The following is a 22,986-nucleotide window of genomic DNA, read 5'->3' on the forward strand; positions in this document are numbered from 1 at the left end:
CTGAAAATGCCCTGCGCGATTCAGCGTTTCATGCTCCGAATCTCTTGTCAAGGGGGCTGCCTGGGTGAAAATATGGGTATGTCCGGGTTCAGCTCTGAACCCCGACAAACCCTTTAATAAATTATAAGGAATGGTTTTTCTTGTAAAAAAAAGTTCCATTCCAGCAAAATAGCAGTGTGTAAAATACCATTTCATATTAACTGTGAAAATTTTTTTTCAAAGAGCTCTTAGATCCTCATGTTTAGTACATTAGTACATTGGTGAGCCTTATTTTTTTCTCTCAAAACATCTATTTCTACCTAATGCACTAACATGATGTTATTACTGTTTGCCATGTCATAAATAATGTGGAGCTGCAGACTGGACACCGGTCACTCTGTCTGCAAACCTGTTCATATTACGCTTGGCTCTCCTCCCCACCCCGTGTCCCCTGTTAGTACACCCCCATGATCACACTTCACGCTGCAGAGAAAGAAATTGCCTGCTTGGAACAAGGCAGAGTGCTGTAGCGATGACATATTCCTACTCCATCCTTACCCGTACCACATGAATATACTCAAACATATCAAAAGGTTCCTGTTTATTTATTCATTTTTATGTAATATAATTTTACTGTTTTTCTTTGTTGTTTAGCTGCTTGGTTTTTCAGCATTTGCCCATGGAAAAGTTTACCTGCTTACATGGCTCAGAAATGGAGTATTTTAAACAGGATGGTAAAAGTCGTCCAATAATTGTTCGGCAACCAAGTTATGGACATCCTCTAATGGCAGCAATTTCTGGAAGACAGGTACAATATATTTGTGTCATTTTTTTTTACTTCTGAAATTTAGCAGGATATCCTACAGAACTTACAAATTTCACCCACAGTATATGTTTAACAGATTTTCCAGGACTTCCCTTTTAGGCTAGGTTCACATTGCGTTTGAACCAAAAGAATATCCAGCTGTGTTTCAGCAGTATTGAAAAGTGTATTTTAGGGGTGGGCGATATGGCCTAAAATCTATATTGCGATATAATTTTAAGCATGTGCGATATGCGATATATATTGCGATATATGGTTTTCTATATTTGGGGGGGCGTGTTTAAACTTTTTTTTACTTTTTATTTAATAACTATTAGTCTCCTTAAGGGCTAGAACGTAGAACCCTTGTCATATTCACCCTAACAGAGCTCTATTAGGGTGAATAGGCCTATTCACACAGCAGCAGGGAGCTGATCCCCCTCCCCTAAATGGTGCCATCCCCAGATCCCCCCCCTCCCCTAAACGGTGCCATCCCCAGATCCCCCCCTCCCCTAAACGGTGCCATCCCCAGATCCCCCCCTCCCCTAAACGGTGCCATCCACAGATCCACCCCCCCTCCCCTAAACGGTGCCATCCACAGATCCACCCCCCCTCCCCTAAACGGTGCCATCCCCAGATCCCCCCCTCCCCTAAACGGTGCCATCCACAGATCCACCCCCCCTCCCCTAAACGGTGCCATCCACAGATCCACCCCCCCTCCCCTAAACGGTACCATCCACAGATCCACCCCCCCTCCCCTAAACGGTACCATCCACAGATCCACCCCCCCTCCCCTAAACGGTACCATCCACAGATCCCCCCCTCCCCTAAACGGTGCCATCCCCCGATTTCCCCCCCTCCCCTAAACGGTGCCATCCACAGATCCCCCCTCCCCTAAACGGTGCCATCCACAGATCCCCCCCCCCTAAACGGTGCCATCCACAGATCCACCCCCCCTCCCCTAAACGGTGCCATCCACAGATCCACCCCCCCTCCCCTAAACGGTACCATCCACAGATCCACCCCCCCTCCCCTAAACGGTACCATCCACAGATCCACCCCCCCTCCCCTAAACGGTACCATCCACAGATCCCCCCCTCCCCTAAACGGTGCCATCCCCCGATTTCCCCCCCTCCCCTAAACGGTGCCATCCACAGATCCCCCCCTCCCCTAAACGGTGCCATCCACAGATCCCCCCCCCCTAAACGGTGCCATCCACAGATCCCCCCCCCCTCCCCTAAACGGTGCCATCCACAGATCCCCCCCCTCCCCTAAACGGTGCCATTCACAGATCCCACAAATCAAATTGGCTTCTCAGGAGATATATATGTTAAAGGCATCTCATTCAGTAGTACTGCCTATATATGCCTTTAACATATATATCTCCTGAGAAGCCAATTTGATTCTAAAGGGTTAATTTAATTCATCCTGTAATGTAAACTCTGTGTCATCTGTCCCTTCTCTTATCTCTCTGCTCCTTATCACTGCTGCAACAAGAGCCGACAGCCTCAGTGTAACCTGCTCTACAGTCTGACTCTCGGCTCTTCTAACTCAATGAATCGAATGAGTCACTAACTGAGTCGGATCTTTAGATTCTTTTGACTCATTCGATTCCTTTAGACTCCCTGACCCTGCACTACTCCGAGGACTGGAGTCAGAGCTGCTACTGTGCTGTGCTGGCCTCGCCCCCTCAGCTCTGGTCGGTGATTGGTTGGTGGGCGGGGAGGGGTGGGGCTGGCAGAAGCAGCTCTTCCACTCTAAGATCATATTACTGACTCCCCAGTCCCTCCCTCAGGCTCCTGCTGCCAGCGTGAGGTGGTGAGGTGAGCGTCTCTGTCTGCAGTGTCTGTGTGCTGGGACTGAGCTGAGCCGATTCAAACAGATCATTCAAGTGATCGACTCCTCCGGTTCACTGAACTGAATCGATTCAAATGAACGATTCGTTCATGAACCGGACATCACTAGTTACCGGAGCTAAGACCTAGTAAGGTATACAGTAAAGAGATCACCAATTAATAAAGTTAAAGTTACTGATTAGTTTTTAAAGGTTCTACTGTCAGCGGCGTGGCCCTGTATGTTCTAACCCCCAGGCAAGCGTCCCTGTCACCATAGGAACGCCTGGGGGTTAGAATATACCATCGGATTTGAGTTTTCATGCGCTCACTGAGATCGTGAAAACTCAATGATTTACTGTCAGTCCCTCCCCTCCTCCTCTTTTGTCATTGGTGGTCAGCGGCAGCCGCGCACAGTGGGGAGGGAGGGACTCTCTCCTTCTCCAGTGTGCCGGCTCAGGATCATATCGTGGTCCGGCGATATAGGCGATATGCTCAAAATCCATATCGTGGCACAAATTTATATCGCATATCGCCTATATCGTCTATATCGCCCACCCCTAGTGTATTTGACTACATTTTTCATACAACTCTATAAAAATGGGAGTCTGGTACGTATGTCTGGGGGCATACGTTCAGCAGAAGGGTACAATAAAACAAAAGCACAAGCCTATGTGAGCTTCTGCGGTCCCAGTCACCAGAGAGACCAACATTTTTTCCTATAGTGTGCAAGCATGGCCACCGCTGATGGATTACAGGGTGGTCATAACCATGGAAACGAGTAGTGTATAATTTGATGGGAAAATGGATCCAGCCAGCAAAGGAAGCAATATGGGTAATGACAATACATTAGTAAGTGGCTTGTATTAACTTTCTCTACATAATAAATTCCACTTGCTGAAGTGACAAAACCTCTTTAAGTGCCCCAGGTTAGACAGCTATTGTCTGGTTATGATTAAGGGCTGGGAAGTGTGTGCACGCCGTATGGGCCAGCAAAAGAGGCCTGACAGACAAGCACAGACTTTGGCCTCCAGCGGGGAGTGAGACATCGGATTCTGGCGGCCGGGTCCACTGCAAGCCGGCAGGGGAGGGCAAGTGCGGCCGGGCCACCAGGACAACAGGAGGAGAAGCCGGGTAAATGGTATGGTGCCCGTGCGCGACCCATATCCACTTACAATCTACCTCCCATTGTTGTCAATTGAAAATCTGCACGGTAGAACTGAGAGATTTTTAGTATATACTGTTGTAAATGTTATAAATGTCTCAGATGGGAATAATCTGTTTAGTTTTTTGTGGCCCTTGGGAATTGTGCAGAATAAAAAAAATTGGGAGCACCCCTGAATTTAAGCAATGGGTGGATTTCAGTATTAAGGGAAGTAGACATAACAGGAGAACATCCACTATATCCAGCAGGGATGCTCAACCTGCGGCCCTCCAGCCATTGCAAAACTACAACTCCCAGCATGCCCTAATAGCTGTAGGCTGTCCATGCATGCTGGAAATTGTAGTTTAGCAACACCTGGAGGGCCGCAGGTTGAGCACCCCTTATCTAGAGGAACAAATGTTTTACCAAGAACAGAGAAGGGTGTTTCTTCTGTAAGTTGCATCAATCCTGAATGCTTTGGTGATTAATTTATTGAAACAAATTTTAAAGGAGTCTGAATGTCTCTCTGATAAGATATAATATTGCAGACACAATGCCTTGTAAGGCTAGGTCAGCTGAATGTATACCGTACATGGCCCCATCCATCCTCCCACATGACCTTCTCCCATGCTTTCTTTGCATCGTCTAGATGGTCATTGGCGAACTTCAGTCGGGCCTGGATATGTGTTGGCATGAGCAGGGGGACCTTGCGTGATCTGCAGGATTTTAATCCATGCCGACAGTGTGTTACTAATGGTAATATTTGAGACTGTGGTCCAAGCTCTCTTCAGGTCATTGACCAGGTTCTCCCTTGTAGTTCTAGGCTGATTCCTGATTTTTCTCAGAATCATGCTTACCCCACGAGGCGAGAACTTGCATGGAGCCCCAGACCGAGGAAGATTGACAGTCATCTTGTGTTTCTTCCATTTTCTAATAATTGCTCCAACAGTTGTTGCCTTCTCACCGAGCTGCTTGCCTATTGTCCTGTAGCTCATCCCAGCCTTGTGCAGGTCTTTAATGTTGTCCCTGGTGTCCTTAGACAGCTCTTTGGTCTTGGCCATGGTGGAGAGGTTGGAGTGTGATTGATTGAGTGTGTGAACAGGTGGTTTTTATACAGGTAACAAAGTTAAAACAGGTGCAATACAGGTAATGAGTGCAGAGTAGGAAGGCTTCTTAAAGAAAAACTAACAGGTCTGTGAGAGCCAGAATTCTTACTGGTTGGTAGGTGATCAAATACTTATTTCATGCAATAAAATGCAAATTAATTATTTAAAAATTATACAATGTGATTTTCTGGATTTTTTTAGATTCTGTTTTTCACAGTTACCTAAAAATTACAGACCTCACCGTTCTTTGTAGGTGGGAAAACTTGTAAAATCGCCAGTGTATCAAATATTTACTTTCCCCACTGTAGATTAAAAGTACTTTTTCTCCTGAATGAAGCAATGAAGCACTAAGGCCCCTTTCACACGGGCGTCACAGATTTTGTCCGGATGCGTTGTGGGTACATTGCGGGAAACCCGCGCAAGTGCGCACGCAATTTAGTCAGTTTTGTCTGCGATTGCGTTGGGTTGTTCAGTTTTTTCCACACGAGTGCAAAGCGTTTTAATGCGTTTTGCACGTGCGTGATAAAAAAACTGAATGTGGTACCCACACCCGAACCCGGACTTCTTCACTGAAGTTCGGTGTTCTATAGATTTTATTATTTTCCATTATAACATGGCTATAATGGAAAATAATTGCATTCTTTAATACAGAATGTTAAGTAAAATGTCCATTAAGGGTTAAAAAATAGTAAAAAAAAATTACCTCATCCACTTAGTAAAATGTCCATTAAGGGTTAAATTTTTTTTATAAATTACTCACCTCATCCATCGCGCAGCCGTTATCGTCTTCTTTCTTCTTCTTGCAGGACCTGCAAGAGGACCTGCGCTGATGTCACGTGGTGAGCGCGGTGACATCAGCGCAGGTCCTTTTGCAGGTCCTGCAAGAAGAAGTAAGAAGATGATAACGGCTGCGCGATCAAGTGGATGAGATGAGTAATTTATTTATTTTTTTAACCCTTAATGGACATTTTACTTAGCATTCTGTATTAACCATGTTATAATGAAAAATAATACAGTAAATGGACTTTAATGGGGTCACCATCCGTGAAAATCGCATTGCATCCGCACTAGCTTGAGGATTCAATGCGATTTTTACGCAGCCCCATTCACTTCTATGGGGCCTGCGTTGCTTGAAAAACACAGTATATAGAACATGCTGCAATTTTCACGCAACGCACAAGTGATGCGTGAAAAACATCGCTCATGTAGACAGACCCATTGAAATGAATGGGTCAGGATTCAGTGCGGGTGCAATGCGTGCACGTCTCGCATTGCACCTGCGCGGAAAACTCGCCCGTGTGAAAGGGGCCTAAGTGAAAGTATCTTTACATTCAGTTAAGCTAGCCCTACAAGACATTGTGCCTGATTTAACCGTGAATTTACTGGTGACAGTCTACCTTAAAAGGATCTTGTCTCATAATGGATGTGCTTTAAAACTACTCTGCCTTCACCACAGTGTGTGAGATCTGAGATACTTTCACATTTTATTCTAAAGTGAAGTGTCTACTATATTTGTTCCCATAGGTGGAGTTACAGTTTAGCATTAAAGTCTCTCGGGCTGGAGTTTACGCTCTTATTTTTGAATATGCCAATGAAGACGCTCAGCAGTATATTCTGAATGTGGTGATTAGAAATGACCCCAGTACTTCAGGCAGAGTGAACGTGTACAGCTGTAAATACAGGTACAGTAAGAGCTTTCTTCTACTTGTGCACGTCAATGCATTTCCATAAGGAGCACATTCACTGGTTTATTTTACCTGTACGTACACATGTGCCTCCTGTTAATATGAAGGTGTGTGCCAGCTTCTTCATGACTGGGGATAGAGAAGTAAGTACTGCATTCATTGCTGTCCCAAGGCTCTGAACTAGAGCCTGACTTTAAAGAGGACCTTCCACCACTCCTGACATGTCTGTTTTAATCTCTTTTTCTATTCTTATGGCTCTAAGATGTACCATTCCTTTATTATTTCTACTAGAAGTTATGAATGAATTGCTATTAGCCTTCAGTAAGGGTACAGAGGGGAGGTAACAAGCTGGGGGCGTGTACCTGCACAGTCTGAACATTGCAGCACTGATTGGATAGAGTGAGCCTGTGCAGGTACACCCCCCCAACTGGTTACCACCCCTCTATACCCTTACTGAAGGCTAATAGCAATTCATTCATAACTTCTAGCAGGAATAATAATGGAATGGCACATCATAGAGCCATAAGAATAAATGCTCCAGAATTGTTATTACATGGGGAATGCATGAAGCTAAAGCAGGCATGTCAGGAGAGGTGACAGGTCCTCTTTAATAAGGGCTCAGCACATGGTCGAGCCGAGCGCACCTGTACATCAGTGTACAGAGGCTTTACAACACCTTACTATGTAGCTATACAACCTCTGGACGGAGGCATACATATGGTCATATACAGTATATGGCAGGTAGTTTTCCCTAGAAGCAATGCATATAGGGAAGAATAACGTCATATATACTGAGTCCGATGGAGTCTGACACCATCTTTCTGTTGTAATTGTGTGGAATATGACAAGAAAAAAAATGCATAAAATAGGAAGCATATGGGTGGAAAAAGTTAGGGCTTGGTACAAAGCAGAGACCAATACAGCTACAGGTATGCATCCATTATCAAATGTTAGATGAGAACCATGTTACTTCCATTCCCTCGGCACGAATATCTTCTGCCTTTTTCCTCTCTCCGTCTTTGTAGGGATGGATGTCTCATGCACAGTACCTCTTCTGTCACATACTAAAACTTTTATATATTGTTGATGTATACTTGAAAATGTTTCAAACTTCCATCTCTTATTTGGGGATGGTGGATCCTCTAGGTGGGTAAGGCCTATGGTCAGTTGACCCTATTGGCCTACGGTACTTATAATCTGTCCCTGCTGTTTCTGTTTTTTGTTCTGTAGCTAGATTATCTGATTACCTGGGATGAGGTCTATGATCCTGTAGCTATAATCAAAGGACATGTGAAACTACAAACTATTAACGTGCCCTTATTATTGATTTTCTATATCTGCCTTAGGCTCAGAAATTTTAGCTGCTTCTAAACACTGGAAGGTTTATGGGCTGAGAATACTTTAGTAAATGCTAATTTAATGTGTCATCCATTTGTTGTGCTTCAGCTTCCTCTGCCGCAGTATTGTAGTGGACAACATGAATCGCATCTCAAAGTTTGAGATACTTTCTGAAGCTGAAATACATGTGACAGCATCATCAGTCAGTTTCCTACTGGTGAGTTCTACTAATTCCATATTTCCACTCTTGCCAGTATTTAAAGATGATATTCTCCAAGAACAAGTACAGTATTTATCTTAAGATGTTCGCCCCATTACTGTCACTGCACCTTGATGTTTGAAAGTGAATGTTTGTGAAATAGACTAAGATGCATGTCCAATTCTACCAGGAAAATGTCACTTTATTTCAATGGACCATTATCTGTTCTTTTTCAGCACAATGTATGCCTTGTCCCCATTGAGGAGTTCTCCATTGAATATGCAGAGCCAAAGGTGCACTGTATAGCAGCTTATGGACGAATTCCTGGTCAAAGGTAAATGGATATCCTTAAAGTGTTGACCTAGAATGACAACTTATTACCTGTCCAATGGATAAATAAGTGTCTGATCTGATCGGTGGGAGTTCGACCTCTGTAACTCCCACAGTGATCAGGAGAATGGGGTTCCTATGTCTCGTGATGAGCATACACACTATTACTCCATTCAAAGTCTATGGAACTGCTGCATATAGCCAAGTACAGCCCCACTGATGAGATACATATTGCCTATCCTGTGGATAGGTGACAAGCTGTCAATCTGGGATAACCTCTTTAACATTTTAGGGCAGAATTCACTTTGGAACTATTTGTCTACTCAATTAGCCAGTATGCTGTAATTTCTAACGAATGCGCTATGTAACAGCAGAGTTTGAAGTCAAGGGGACAGCGGCCTCCTCGCTTCAAGTCAGGATAGCCACGCCCCCTTTCCCTGCCCCTTCACCTCTGATTGACAGCCTCACACGTAAACGTCTGACGCACACTCACACTCGGCCAGCTTTGCTGAACAGCCGAAAGCTACCGGCTGTCAATCAAAAGTAAAGAGGCATGGAAAGGGGGCGTGGTTATCTTGACTTGAAGAGAGGAGGCCGCTACCCCCTTGACTTCAAACTCTGCTGTTACATAGCGCGTGCAGGGGATTAAAGTTTGTTTTTCAAGATTTTGGTGCATCTGGCCGGAGGAAAAAAAGGATCTTTAGGAAAATACTGCTGGCTACTTTAAGGTAATGCTGGTGGCTTGGTAGGCGTTTTTTAGGTAACAGGTTCCCTTTAATATATTTGACAAATTAAGGCTTTTTTACAGGGGCCGAGGATCAGTCCAATTAATGGAACAAGTGGTCGTACAAATGCTCATTCGAAATAACTGGCCCATACACAGATCATCCAACAAACAAGCAAATACTTATCTGTAAAGTGATCTTATCTTCAGAGGCTGGAAAAAACTAAAAGTGGCCCCATGTTGTAGGCGGGTCCAAATTGACAGAAGGTGGGACAGCACAAGTAAGCCGGGCCAATACAATTAAAGAGGGACAACCGAAGTAGGCAGGTCCTGCAATACTATAATGCAGCTCAAAGTCCTGCCCCAGCAGAACCAAATACCACAGTGCAGCACAAAATACTGCTGCCCCCACCGCAGTTTTCAACTGTATTGCTGTCCAGAAGATGGAAATACAGTTGAATTCAGGAGGGCACTTGCAACCGCTGGCCAGGTACATAAGTACCTGATGCTCCTAGCATTAATTAGTGCTAGGATTATCATATCATTACGTACCTGGCCAGCAGCTGTGAAAAGGGCTCCAGTGGCGCGCTGGGCTTTGGCTCAACGGTAAATTTCCCTGTAGGTCTAAGGTCAGTCCACCCCTCCTTATCTTTCTGGCAGCACCCAAAATCATGGGCACTGTATGGGGAAAAACAATCTTGGAAACAATCATTCATTCCCATACAGAGGGGATGATTGCGGGATATAGGTGCAGCCAACCAGTGCACAGTGATTAGAAATAACCTTCCCCATTCCTGATCAGTGCTCGCTCTGTCGGCCTGTGTAAACAGCATTGCTTCCTGATCTTCTCCCTTGGTAGCTGCAGTTACATGCAGCAATAATCAGTGATGTATGGGGATGAACAACAGTTGCTATGATCATTGCTCTCCATACAGTTTCATTCTTTACACAGGGCGATGTGCTACCGACAGACAAGGATTTTATTGCCACAGGAAAGATGTAATCACCTGATAAACAAGTGTTTGCTCGCTTTTCCAGTAGCATCTTTATACAGGTCAACTATTAGGAATGAACATTCATACCAATGTTTGCTGCAGATAATTGGCTTGACCCTCAGCCCGTGTTAGGACTAAAGCACACAACCATATTATGGCTCTATACAACCTCAAAGTTGTACGCAACTTTCCTATGGCACTCATGGCTCTGATACGTGCGCACCATCTTTATAATTCTGCTAATTCATACATCCTTTTGGAGATCTGTGATTTATGACATGGAAGCTACAGTCTCATCCCTCATAGTGTACATGTTTAAAGTGGTTGTCCAAGTTATGAAAAAAAAAATATAGCACTGTTTTATACAAAGTTTTATACAAGTTTTATACAAAAAAAAAATATATATATTTCCTCATTTCCCTGGTTCTCTTCTGGCCCTTTGTTTACATGCAATAAAAACACTCTCTGCCCCTCCCCCTGCACTGCTAAGGGAGTGGCTACAAGTGCTGCCCTGAGTGACATGTCTGCCTGGTGGGAGACTCAGCAGCATGTTGTATGTGTAGAACTACAAGTCTCACCTGTATAATGACACTGCTAATACACACAGGATCTTCCCCCTACCTTCTTGTGCAATGCTCTCTCTAGTCTGTCAGCTACTGTGCCCAGAATTGTCACCGCCTGCAGCTACCCAGTCTGTGCAGCTGAAGGGGTTAAGAATCCTAGGAGAGAGCAGACAGCCCGGCAGTGAAGGGGGGCGTGGCCAGCACAGTGATGTCAGGTTTACAGGCTTGTAAACAAACTTTATCAGAGCAGGGAGAGAAGCTGGCATCACAGGTCATGTGACCCTCAGTTAAATCTGATAAACCAGGCACTGCAGATAAAGTGAGTTAATTGTAAAGTTGTTATATTTGCCTAGTTAGGAACATAGAAAGAACAAAAAAATAACTTGGACAACCCCTTTAAGTATATCTTTTGAGTTAATCTTTTTTTCTAATAGAATATGCGATGTATGAAGAAACACTGAGACTGGATGTGATGATATCAAATGGATAATTTTGTATAATAGTTATATAATATTTTTTTTTTTTGTGTGCTTGTTTTGAAGTCCTTCTTGTATCCAGTCTTCAGTCTATGAAAACCCACCTCTGTCTCTATTGTTGGACCCTGTCAAAGATGCTAGAGATTCTGGTGGGGCAAAAGGCGCAGGACAAGAACCTGTCCGTGGATCAGGTCTTCCTTTGCACCAGGGTAACAAGGTATTGCTGAAGTCACAACAGGTATTTTGTTTGCTTTCAAATGTTCCTACATTCTGGTCTTTAATTTCAAGAAATTTTCCAAAGCTGAAAAAAAACATAGTGGCATGCTCTAGCACATGCCATGTTACGCAGGTATTCTTTTTGCTTGTAGGGAAGAATACCTCTATAGCACAGTGCCATATTGAGGCAACGTACAGTGACTCCCAGAATGCCTAAGGCGCTGTAATATCTAACAGCAGGAGCCCTGTGTGCATCCATACAAGCTCCGTGAACACTGTTTTATTTGTTTTGTTATGTTAACAATAGAAAATCAAAGGGAAAAGGTCAAAGTTTAGTTAATCTAAGAAATTCTATATAGCACAGATGGAGCATAGTTAACGGTAATACAGTAGTTAAGGACCGTTCACAACAAGAGCTTAGACAGATGAACACACAGATAAGAACTGTAATGAATGACCCTTTCAGAAACAAGTTATATAAAAGACGGCGTATAGAGTTCATTACCACTGCTGTTTCTTAAGTGGGTTGTCCAGCATTTTTATATTGCTGTCCTAACCTCATTAATATCAGATCGTCGGGAGTCCAACACCCTGTAGCTCTGACAATCAGCTGTTCGGGAGTAGATGGCACCAGAGCTACACAGCTCCATCCATAGTTTGGTGGCCACAGCTGGTTACTGCAGCACTGCTCCCATTGAAGTGAGTAGGAGCATCACAGCAGTAAACTTTTTGATCCACTAGCATCCCTAGCAGCTGATTATCAGATGTGTGGGATGTTGGACCCCTCTAATCTGATTTTCATGGGCTATCCTGAGAATAGCCCGTGAGTGTAAAAATCACAGAGAACCCTTTTAAATAATGGGGGACTATTCTCAGAATATTTCATCAGTATCTGATTGGTGTGGGTCCCACTTCCGGCACCCCGCAGTTCAACTGTTGGCCAAAGCCGTGGTATATGGGTGAGCACTGCAGCCTCTTTCACTGCCTGTGACATCATGTCCTACATTCACATGAATGTTCTGCAGCTCAGTCCCATTCAAGAACGCCAGGGGCAACTGGGAACTTAAAGTGGCACTGGAAAAAATACTAAAAGCGGCCCCGCTTTGTTGTGGGATTCAAATTGATGGAAGGCAGGGCCAACAAAAGTAGGCATAGCCAGCAATACCATAATTGTGGCACATCATACCACCTTAACAGAACCACAGTTCATCTCAAAATACTGCCGCCAAGAGCATAAAATACATCCCCAAAAACATCCACTGGCCGGCCATGAGGAGGACTCAGGTGGCCCCCTAAGCATCAGCCCATTGGGAAACTTCCCTGTAAGGTCTGTGGCTAAATCCGCCCCTGAAGAAAGCATTGTCATTATGCAATGTACGGTGCTGTACTTGGTACACTATGAAGAGGCCACAATGCTCATCCAGGCGCCACTGCCTGTTCAAACAGCTGATTGGCAGGTATGACGGCAGTTGGACCACCACTGATCAGATATTGATGACCTACATGAGGCTACATCATCAGTATTTAAAGAAGACCTGCCAACACAAAATGCAATGCAATTTGTAGGCATCATGTTATAGAGCAAAAGGAGCTGAGCAGGAGAACCCCTTTAAGCCAGTAAATTAAATAGCTGTTGACTGAACACTTATTCAGCCAACAGGTATCTCCTCCTAACCTCCCTAAAAATGAGCATCCTCCAACTGGCTGACTTTGATAAAGTGACTGCCAGCTTTTCCTTCATGGCCACAAAGACTGGCAAGATCTGTATGTGTACAGTATATTTAGGTAAAGATTATATGTAGGGATGAGCGAATCATCTTCAGAGGAAACCTCTAAAGTCGATTTGCTTAAAACTTTGTTTCAATACTGTACGGAGCGAGCACTCCGTACAGTATAAGAATGTATTGGCTCAGATGAGCCGAAGTTATTACTTTGCGAAGTCTTGCGAGACTTCGCATAATAACTTAAGAAATTGTTTCATACTGCAAAAAAACATTTCCCGAACTCATGTTCAGTTCCAAGTGGTTCTTCGCAAAGTAATAACTTCGGCTCATCGGAGCCAATAAATTCGAATACTGTACAGAGCGCTCGCTCAGTACAGTATTGAAACAAAGTTTTATGCGAATCGACTTCCAATGTCATCCAAAGTCAATTTGCTCATCCCTAATTATATGCAGTAACTTAGAAATACAGATCATGCAAAGCAGCATAGTAGAAAGTGACCTATTGTTAAAACCTTGTTTTTATATTAATCATAATTTTTTTGTTTTTGGCGATGAATCAAAGTAATAAGCAGTCATCTTATTATCATTATAGAGAGGATTACAGATGGAGCCTCTATATACAGTAGATACAGTAACACTAAATCCACCATTCGCAATAGATGATGGCCACAGCTTATCTACTCCCCTCTCTGCACAGTGACCTCTGCAGAGGTCACAGAGCATATCTAGAAAACTCTCCTCTAGAACATTGCCTGTCTATTGTATGCCATAGTGTGTGTAACTGTTGTAAAGAATATCTCAAAATGCTGTCAGCAGCAACTCAGGAAAACCATGTGCCCCTATAAGCATGTACAGAAAATACAATTGTAAAAATCTACAAATAAAAACTGGTTCGACAAAATAAATATGTTTCACTATCTTGTTTTAATTAGTAAAAAAAATCTAGATGATACGTTCCCTTTTAAATACTCGGCATGTGTAGTATATCTATACTTATATTCGTTTCCATCTGCTTTCTACACAGAATCAGATCACTTTTGGCAGAAGAATACCTAATACAGGGAGGTATGTCTTCATTGTTCATTATTACCAGACTCAGAACCCTGCTTTTCCTGTGTCAGTGCTGGTTGATGGTGGAACACAGTGGTCAGGTAGGATACTGTACAGCCCCCGAATGGTGATTTCATTTCCTTCAGCAATAATATAAATGTATGCTACTCTCTCAGGTACCTTCAACGCCTCATATTGTCCTCACACGTTTGGATGTAGAGATCTGGTGGTTGCCGGCAACCGTATCAGCCTTGATGTCACTGACCCAGAACTCTCAGTAACTGTGACAACCCCTCCAGATAAGCCTTTACTCTTGGTGAGTTGAAACATTATTATTATTTTTTCTAAAGGGGTTCTCTGGGAATTAATAAAATAAAATTACTGAACAAATATTACTTTATTATAAATATATTATAAATACCTTTCATTAGTAGTAATGGCTGGCTTTGTCTGGGGAGTAATCATAAGGGAAAATAAAATGGATCCCGTCCTATTGGTACACACAAAACCTGTCCTAATTACACAGCAGGACGAATTTCTTCAGAACACTGAGCTAAAGAGCTGCCTCATGCTCCTCTCTGGTGCACTTGTCAGGGATTATAATCTTCATCTGAATCTCTGTAGGAATGGAGTTTATTAGGAGATATGAAGTAAAGTGAAGATGCAAAGGACAGACTGTGGTAATGTGGGGCTGTGGTAGTGGAGACTGCATACAAGTGCTGCTTCTGATTAGCCCCCCACTCCTCACCGATCCTCTCTGTACTTCAGCTGTCTCTTCATGAACTCAATTCCTACAGAGATTCAGCTGAAGATCTTATCAGCTGTATTCAGGATCATAATCCACATCAAGCAGGAGAGGAGGCTGAGGCAGCTCTTTAGCTCAGTGTTGTGAAGTAACTTGTCCTCCTGTGGGATTAAGGCAGGTTTTGTGTGTACTAATAGGACAGTGGCCATTTTATTTCCCCTGATGATTGCTCCTTAGTCAAAATGAGCCATTATAACTAATGAAAAGTATGTGTGAATATATTTATAATAAAGAAATATTGAAGTATTTTAATAATTCGATTTTATTAATTCCCGGAGAACCCTTTTAAAGGCCAAGAAAAATGTTAACAGTAAAATTACAAACTGAAATATCCAGTGTCCAGAATTTTAGAGGTGGAAATTCACACAGAATAAAAAAGGACATACCAAGTTGGAAATCAACATTTTTGTATTAAATGCAATAATTCTGAAGCACAGATTTATATGGTGGTCATTTATAGGAAATCATAGCATCTACATTAGCATATGATAGTTAAACTTCTAACATCTTTAGGATTTAGATTTTCTATATTATTGTAATGCAAGGCACCAACAAAACAGACCAGTGAGGATGAAGTCAAAGGGGTTTATTAACAAAATAAACAAAGTCCAGGTAAACTTCACTGGGCAAATATTAGGCAAACAAAAAACGAAGGAAAGCCAGGAGTAGTCCCGATCCTTGCATAAGTCTCTGTGCAACTTGCCAGGTAAACGGATGAATTACGGAAAGTCCTGGGTCCTGGGCCCACTGGAACGGACGGAGTCCCAGCAATCTTCAGTCAGTAGCTAACAGTACTGACCTGCACCTGGATAAGGAAGGATGACAGTGGGCACTGACCGACCTGGGAGGCCACTTTTTATGTGCCTGCTAACCAATCCCAGTGTGCCAAGTGTCCACTCCCCATTGGTCATGATCCTGCCCTACACCTGTGTACAAGGCTTTGGTCGGTCATTAGTCAATTAGACCAATGCCGGCCCCCTAATCTACTTTGAACTTGCAGCCAGGTGCTATTCCCTTCGCAGGTGGGCGAAGCGCATAAGAAGCGCGTGTACGTGCGACCGCGTATCCCCTTGCGAACCCATTTTCGAACGTAAACGCGGATGCACGACAGGCCCATGCGAGAGTGCGCGAGCACGTCGACATGGACACCGGAATGGAATCTGCAATAGGCACCGGAGACAAGCTCGACCGCAGCGTACTGCCACTAGCCCTGCCAAGCTGTCCCCGAAAGCCATGGGGTCTTCCCCTCCGGCGCACATGCGAACGCATCCCCGCGTCGGTTTGCAAAGGGGTCGGAGCTGGTGTATCAATGGAGACACGCGTAACCTGTCCCACAGCTCCACGAGGACCCTTTTTGGTCACACCGGAGTGCGAGACAGGTGAGGATCTTACAATTATCAGATGCCTGATTAACTTTTGCTTACTTATTTCTTTGTATCTAATGTATCTGTTTCAGAAAAACTAGCTCAACAAATGTATTCAGATCTCAGCCACCATGCTGTGAGATGATGTGGTTGGATATTATTTTAATAGTTGTAGTATATGAGGCTTGCTTCTTTATCTTTTATGTGTTTTGAATCTGCATGGTCTCTGTGCTAAGATCAGGTTGCTTTTAATGATTTTGTATAATGGTGTCTGCACAAATACTATTTGTATACTTGTAATGCCTTGCTTTCTGTGGATACTGCCCTAATCAACTTGAGAGGATTAGATATCAGTATCATTCTCTTTCAGGAATCTATACTGCTTGTGCCAGCAGACAGCTATACACACGACATCTTGCAGGAGAAACCACTGGATAAATCTTTTGACTTCATAAATATTTGTGGAGAAAACAGCTTCTACATTGAGTAAGAATAATTTACAATACAATTCTTTTGTTTCCATTTTCATTTTCTATTCGTTTTTACATTTCCTTTTTATTAGGTAAAATACCATCTTATTGTGGCTGTATTTAGGACAGGACAGCAGTGATGCCCAACTGGTAGCCTTGGGCCTCAAATAGCCTTCATCTGCCTGATGTGTGGCCCCAAGGAGAGGCCCAGCCCAGCCGTACAGAACAGAAGAGTGCCTCTTTTCTGATCTGTTATGGGGTTATGGTTTTATTTGTTTCTAGATATGAGTTTTTTTTATGTGCCTGCAAACTGTGTTCCTCCCATATTCATTTTGGCTGATGTGCAGCCCTTTGATGGATGCGACACCCACATTTGAAATTTACCTAAATGGTTTATTTGTGCTGTATATACTCTGATAATCAAAAATCCACTCTGGCTGCCTGTCTGAAAGGCTATGTACATTTGGGGGCAATTTTATTTATTATTGCATTGTACTCATTTTGAGCTAAAAATCATTTTTTCAATTGGTCTTAATTATAAAATATGGAGCTCTTTTTTTCTGTACAGAGCTGAGATGCTCTAGTAGCAGCTACTGGATTTTCTCTCCCCTTTTCGTCAGTTGGGGAGCTGACAGCTCCTTATCGCTGCTCTCTGACATTATAAATACCCATTATAGCTCAGTTCTTATCTTACTAATAAGAATGTGGCCTAAATAAGTGTTTATGTCCTCTTAGTAGTTTAGAGATAAGGCTTATTAGATGACCACACAAAGTGAAAGTAGCAGTCACATAGTTAGAAAAACAGTTAAACCTTTGTGACAGAACGGCTCAATATTTTTAATAAAGGCCAATTGAAAATATGATTTTTAGCAAAAAATGAGCAAAATGCAATCATAAACAAAAATTGCCTCCGAAGGCATACATAGCCTTTAAGCTTTATTCACACATCAGTGTTTGGTCAATGATTTCCATCTGTGATTGTGAGCCAAAACCAGGAGTGGAGGCTACACATAGATAAGAGATAAGATCTGCACGTGTTCTGTGTCTAGACCCACACCTGGTTTTGGCTCACAATTAAAAGGTATAAATTACTGACCAAACACTGACTGTGTGAAAAAGGCCTAAGGGTGTATGAATACATAACTTTTTAGTGACTTGTCAGCACTTTTTAAATTTTTTGTGGAGTTTTTATTAATTTGTTTTTGCTGCAGCTTTTGTTTAACCTCTTCATGACTGCCCACTGTGTATTTATGTCCTTTTTGCACATGCCCCGTGCAGCTAGCATGTATATACACGTGCAGGCAGCACTTTAATACCAGCGCTGATCTGCGCTGGGATTAAAGCTCCTGCTCCTGCAATCTAGCAGGAGCAGGTCGGGTCCCAGCTGACAGACACAGCAGGGACCCTGAGGAGAAGATAGGAGCGGTTTATTACCGCTTCTGCCTTTTTCTGTGCCTGCAGGAGAGCGCTGAACGAGCGCTTGTTGCAGGGAGCACCGCTTCCTATTTTAGTCCCAGCGGTCACGTGACGCCGGGGATGTTTGGAGCAGGGGCAGGAGCAAAGCTGATCAGCTCTGCCTATGTGTCATGCCCCCTGTTTTCCCCTGTAACTGGGGCTCCTGTGGATGCCACAGTTACAGTGGAAACAGTGAAAAAAAAAGGCAGTGTCCTCCAGAGATCTTTTAATGACCTCCTGGGGGACATATTATGTGCCAAAAAGAAATTAAAATATAAGTTAAAAAAAAATAATATAAAAATGAAGGCTAACAGAAACCGTCACCATAGATGTTATATATGAAAACGATCGTCACAAAATAGGGAACCCATTGCAATAATTATTTTTTGTGTCAGTATTTAAGAAATAAAAAGTTATAATAATAAAAATACTTTTTAATAATAATTAGCAGTTTTCTTCCAAATTAAACCTAAAAAAAGAAAAAAAATACTCTAAAAAACCATTCTAATAGAAAGTCCTAAGTGTCAAGTAAAAAAAATCCCAAAAATTATTTTGGTAGTCAAACAAATGAAAAAAATACTGTCACTAAGGGTACTTTCACACTTGCGGCCGAAAATTCCGGCAGGCAGTTCCGTCGCCGGAATGCCTGGCGGATCCGGCAATGCGGACGCAAACTGAAGGCATTTGTCAGACGAATCAGGATCCTGATCCGTTTGACAAATGTATTAAAATACCAGATCCGTCTCTCCAGTGTCATCCGGAAAAACGGATTTCAGTCTGAGCATCCGCAGACCGCAATGCCAGAACCATTTTGCCGGAACACTCGGGGCCGGATACGGCATTAATGCATTTCAATTGGAAAATAATGGTCCGGCAAGTGTTCTGGGATTTTGGACGGAGATAAAACTGCAGCATGCCGCGGTATTATCTCCGTCCTGAAAAGTCAAAAAGACTGAACTGAAGACATCCTGATGCATCCTGAACAGATTACTCTCCATTCAGAATGCATTAGGATAAAACTGATCAGTTCTTTTCCAGTATTGGGGAAGGGGGGGTATCGGCTTTTTTTCAGTTGAATGGTGTTTTTTGTGTTTAAGCAATAGCATATTTCCATCTTCTCAATAGGGAAAAAATGCCTGAAAATAACAACGCCATTCACAGGTTTGTTTTGAACTCCCCCAATAATAACCATTTCATTTTCCAAAAGTGACCATTATGTTATCCAAAATTCATGTACGGTAGTTGTACTGTAGTAAGCATATTACGTGTATACCACTGTAAATATAGTGTCAAAAACAAGCTAACTGCTCAGTATACTGTAATGAGACCGAATAGTTGGATACCAGATTTTTAGGGCATTGTCCCAGAACGATACTATGTGGACTCTAGCACATAAAACATAATTTTTGCATTCAAGACATTTTAGAAAAATAACTGCAAAATTTTGTTTCCAAACTTAATGTGCTGCTGCCACCTTGTGAGTACTGACCAAAAGTGTTTGCTCGTTTGGCAAATTAAAATGTAGACCACAAATACGGGCATGTAAACAAGCTATACACTCACCTAAAGAATTATTAGGAACACCTGTTCTATTTCTCATTAATGCAATTATCTAGTCAACCAATCACATGGCAGTTGCTTCAATGCATTTAGAGGGGTGGTCCTGGTCAAGAAAATCTCCTGAACTCCAAACTGAATGTCAGAATGGGAAAGAAAGGTGATTTAAGCAATTTTGAGCATGGCATGGTTGTTGATGCCAGAAGGGCCAGTCTGAGTATTTCACAATCTGCTCAGTTACTGGGATTTTCACGCACAACCATTTCTAGGGTTTACAAAGAATGGTGTGAAAAGGGAAAAACATCCAGTATGCGGCAGTCCTGTGGGCAAAAATGCCTTGTGGATGCTAGAGGTCAGAGGAGAATGGGCCGACTGATTCAAGCTGATAGAAGAGCAACGTTGACTGAAATAACCACTCGTTACAACCGAGGTATGCAGCAAAGCATTTGTGAAGCCACAACACGCACAACCCTGAGGCAGATGGGCTACAACAGCAGAAGACCCCACCGGGTACCACTCATCTCCACTACAAATAGGAAAAAGAGGCTACAATTTGCACGAGCTCACCAAAATTGGACTGTTGAAGACTGGAAAAATGTTGCCTGGTCTGATGAGTCTCGATTTCTGTTGAGACATTCAAATGGTAGAGTCCGAATTTGGCGTAAACAGAATGAGAACATGTATCCATCCTCTGATGGCTACTTCCAGCAGGATAATGCACCATGTCACAAAGCTCGAATCATTTCAAATTGGTTTCTTGAACATGACAATGAGTTCACTGTACTAAAATGGCCCCCACAGTCACCAGATCTCAACCCAATAGAGCATCTTTGGGATGTGGTGGAACGGGAGCTTCGTGCCCTGGATGTGCATCCCTCAAATCTCCATCAACTGCAAGATGCTATCCTATCAATATGGGCCAACATTTCTAAAGAATGCTATCAGCACCTTGTTGAATCAATGCCACGTAGAATTAAGGTAGTTCTGAAGGCAAAAAGGGGTCCAACACCGTATTAGTATGGTGTTTCTAATAATTCTTTAGGTGAGTGTATATACATGTGTGTTCTTGACACTGGTAATTGCGAGCAGAGCCAGATATAGTTTCTCCATAACAGTGTCAATCATAGTGCCTCTATAAGTACCCCCATATATCTTTGTCATCTTCTGGCAGGAAGATACTGTTGGTGGCCAATCTGTTTTTACTGCTATATAACCCTATACGCATACAGTAGATGAACATCGGACAGAAACCACCAATTTTAGCTGGACCAGTCTACCATCTAATGTGTTTGAGGCTTTCAATTACCGGTACTCTCTCCAATGAGAGATGTCGAAGGGAAAGAAAAATCAGGCATAATGGTGTTTAACATGCTCAATTCTCTGTTCTTATGCAAGATCAGCTACCACTAAAGATATTTGGCAATGGCATATTTCCCTCTCCCCACTGAGAAACATGCATGCTCGGCCATGCTGTATCGGGAGATATGGAGTAAAAACTGTGAACCAAATGAGTATTTATTTTAACGGTATATGGCCATCTTATGAGAGAAAATTACCGTCTTCTTCTCCTTGGCTCTGGTGCAGATAACATCCTCACTGTTCTCAATTATATGGGGACATTCACACTGCAACTTTGTACTCCGAAATTTCACTGAAAACCTGCCAAGGGCCGTGTCTTCTCTGCCTTCCATACATCTCAATGAGAGGCAGCACTGAGGATCGCGGAGCGGTGGCTTTAAGCTGCTGCCGTGCCGTGGATCATACAGTTGCAAGAAAAAGTATGTCAACCCTTTGGAATGATATGGATTTCTGCACAAATTGGTCATAAAATATGATCTGATCTTCATCTAAGTCACAACAATAGACAATCATAATCTGCTTAAACTAATAACACACAAAGAATTAAATGTTACCATGTTTTTATTGAACACACCATGTAAACATTCACAGTGCAGGTGGAAAAAGTATGTGAACCCTTGGATTTAATAACTGGTTGAACCTCCTTTGGCAGCAATAACTTCAACCAAACGTTTCCTGTAGTTGCAGATCAGATGTGCACAACGGTCAGGAGTAATTCTTGACCATTACTCTTTACAGAACTGTTTCAGTTCAGCAATATTCTTGGGATGTCTGGTGTGAATCGCTTTCTTGAGGTCATGCCACAGCATCTCAATCGGGTTGAGGTCAGGACTCTGACTGGGCCACTCCAGAAGGCGTATTTTCTTCTGTTTAAGCCATTCTGTTGTTGATTTACTTCTATGCTATGGGTCGTTGTCCTGTTGCAACACCCATCTTTTGTTGAGCTCCAGCTGGTGGACAGATGGCCTTAAGTTCTCCTGCAAAATGTCTTGATAAACTTGGGAATTCATTTTTCCTTCGATGATAGCAATCCGTCCAGGCCCTGATGCAGCAAAGCAGCCCCAAACCATGATGCCTCCACCACCATACTTCACAGTTGGGGTGAGGTTTTGATATTGGTGTGCTGTGCCTCTTTTTCTCCCCACATAGTGTTGTGTGTTTCTTCCAAACAACTCAACTTTGGTTTCATCTGTCCACAGAATATTTTGCCAGTACTGCTGTGGAACATCCAGGTGCTCTTGTGCAAACTGTAAACGTGCAGCAATGTTTTTTTTGGACAGCAGTGGCTTCCTCTGTGGTATCCTCCCATGAAATCCATTCTTGTTTAGTGTTTTACATATCGTAGATTCGCTAACAGGGATGTTAGCATATGCCAGAGACTTTTGTAAGTCTTTAGCTGACACTCTAGGATTCTTCTTCACCTCATTGAGGAGTCTGCGCTGTGCTCTTGCAATCATCTTTACAGGACGGCCACTCCTAGGGAGAGTAGCAGCAGTGCTGAACCTTCTCCATTTATAGACAATTTGTCTTACCGTGGACTGATGAACAGCAAGGCTTTTGGAGATACTTTTATAACCCTTTCCAGCTTTATGCAAGTCAACAATTCTTAATCGTAGGTCTTCTGAGAGCTCTTTTGTGCGAGGCATCATTCACATCAGGCAATGCTTCTTGTGAAAAGCAAACCCAGAACTGGTGTGTGTTTTTTATAGGGCAGGGCAGCTGTAACCAACACCTCCAATCTCATCTCATTGATTGGACTCCAGTTGGCTGACACCTCACTCCAATTAGCTCTGAGAGATGTCATTAGTCTAGG

At 42.9% G+C, this 22,986-nt stretch overlaps 1 protein-coding gene across 1 annotated transcript in view; it reads left to right on the forward strand.

The window, feature by feature from the left end:
* The window catches only part of LAMA3 (laminin subunit alpha 3), a 248,482-nt gene that overhangs the window by 134,176 nt on the left and 91,320 nt on the right, over positions 1–22,986 (forward strand). The window contains exons 25-32 of the mRNA XM_040434293.1: positions 634–787; positions 6,388–6,545; positions 7,995–8,103; positions 8,322–8,419; positions 11,240–11,411; positions 14,138–14,264; positions 14,340–14,479; positions 16,703–16,818. Of these exons, the coding sequence (XP_040290227.1) occupies positions 634–787; positions 6,388–6,545; positions 7,995–8,103; positions 8,322–8,419; positions 11,240–11,411; positions 14,138–14,264; positions 14,340–14,479; positions 16,703–16,818 (1,074 nt within the window). The remainder of the gene's footprint in view (positions 1–633; positions 788–6,387; positions 6,546–7,994; positions 8,104–8,321; positions 8,420–11,239; positions 11,412–14,137; positions 14,265–14,339; positions 14,480–16,702; positions 16,819–22,986) is intronic.

The sequence above is a fragment of the Bufo bufo genome, chromosome 5 (genome assembly GCF_905171765.1).
Source record: "Bufo bufo chromosome 5, aBufBuf1.1, whole genome shotgun sequence".
NCBI lineage: Eukaryota > Metazoa > Chordata > Amphibia > Anura > Bufonidae > Bufo > Bufo bufo.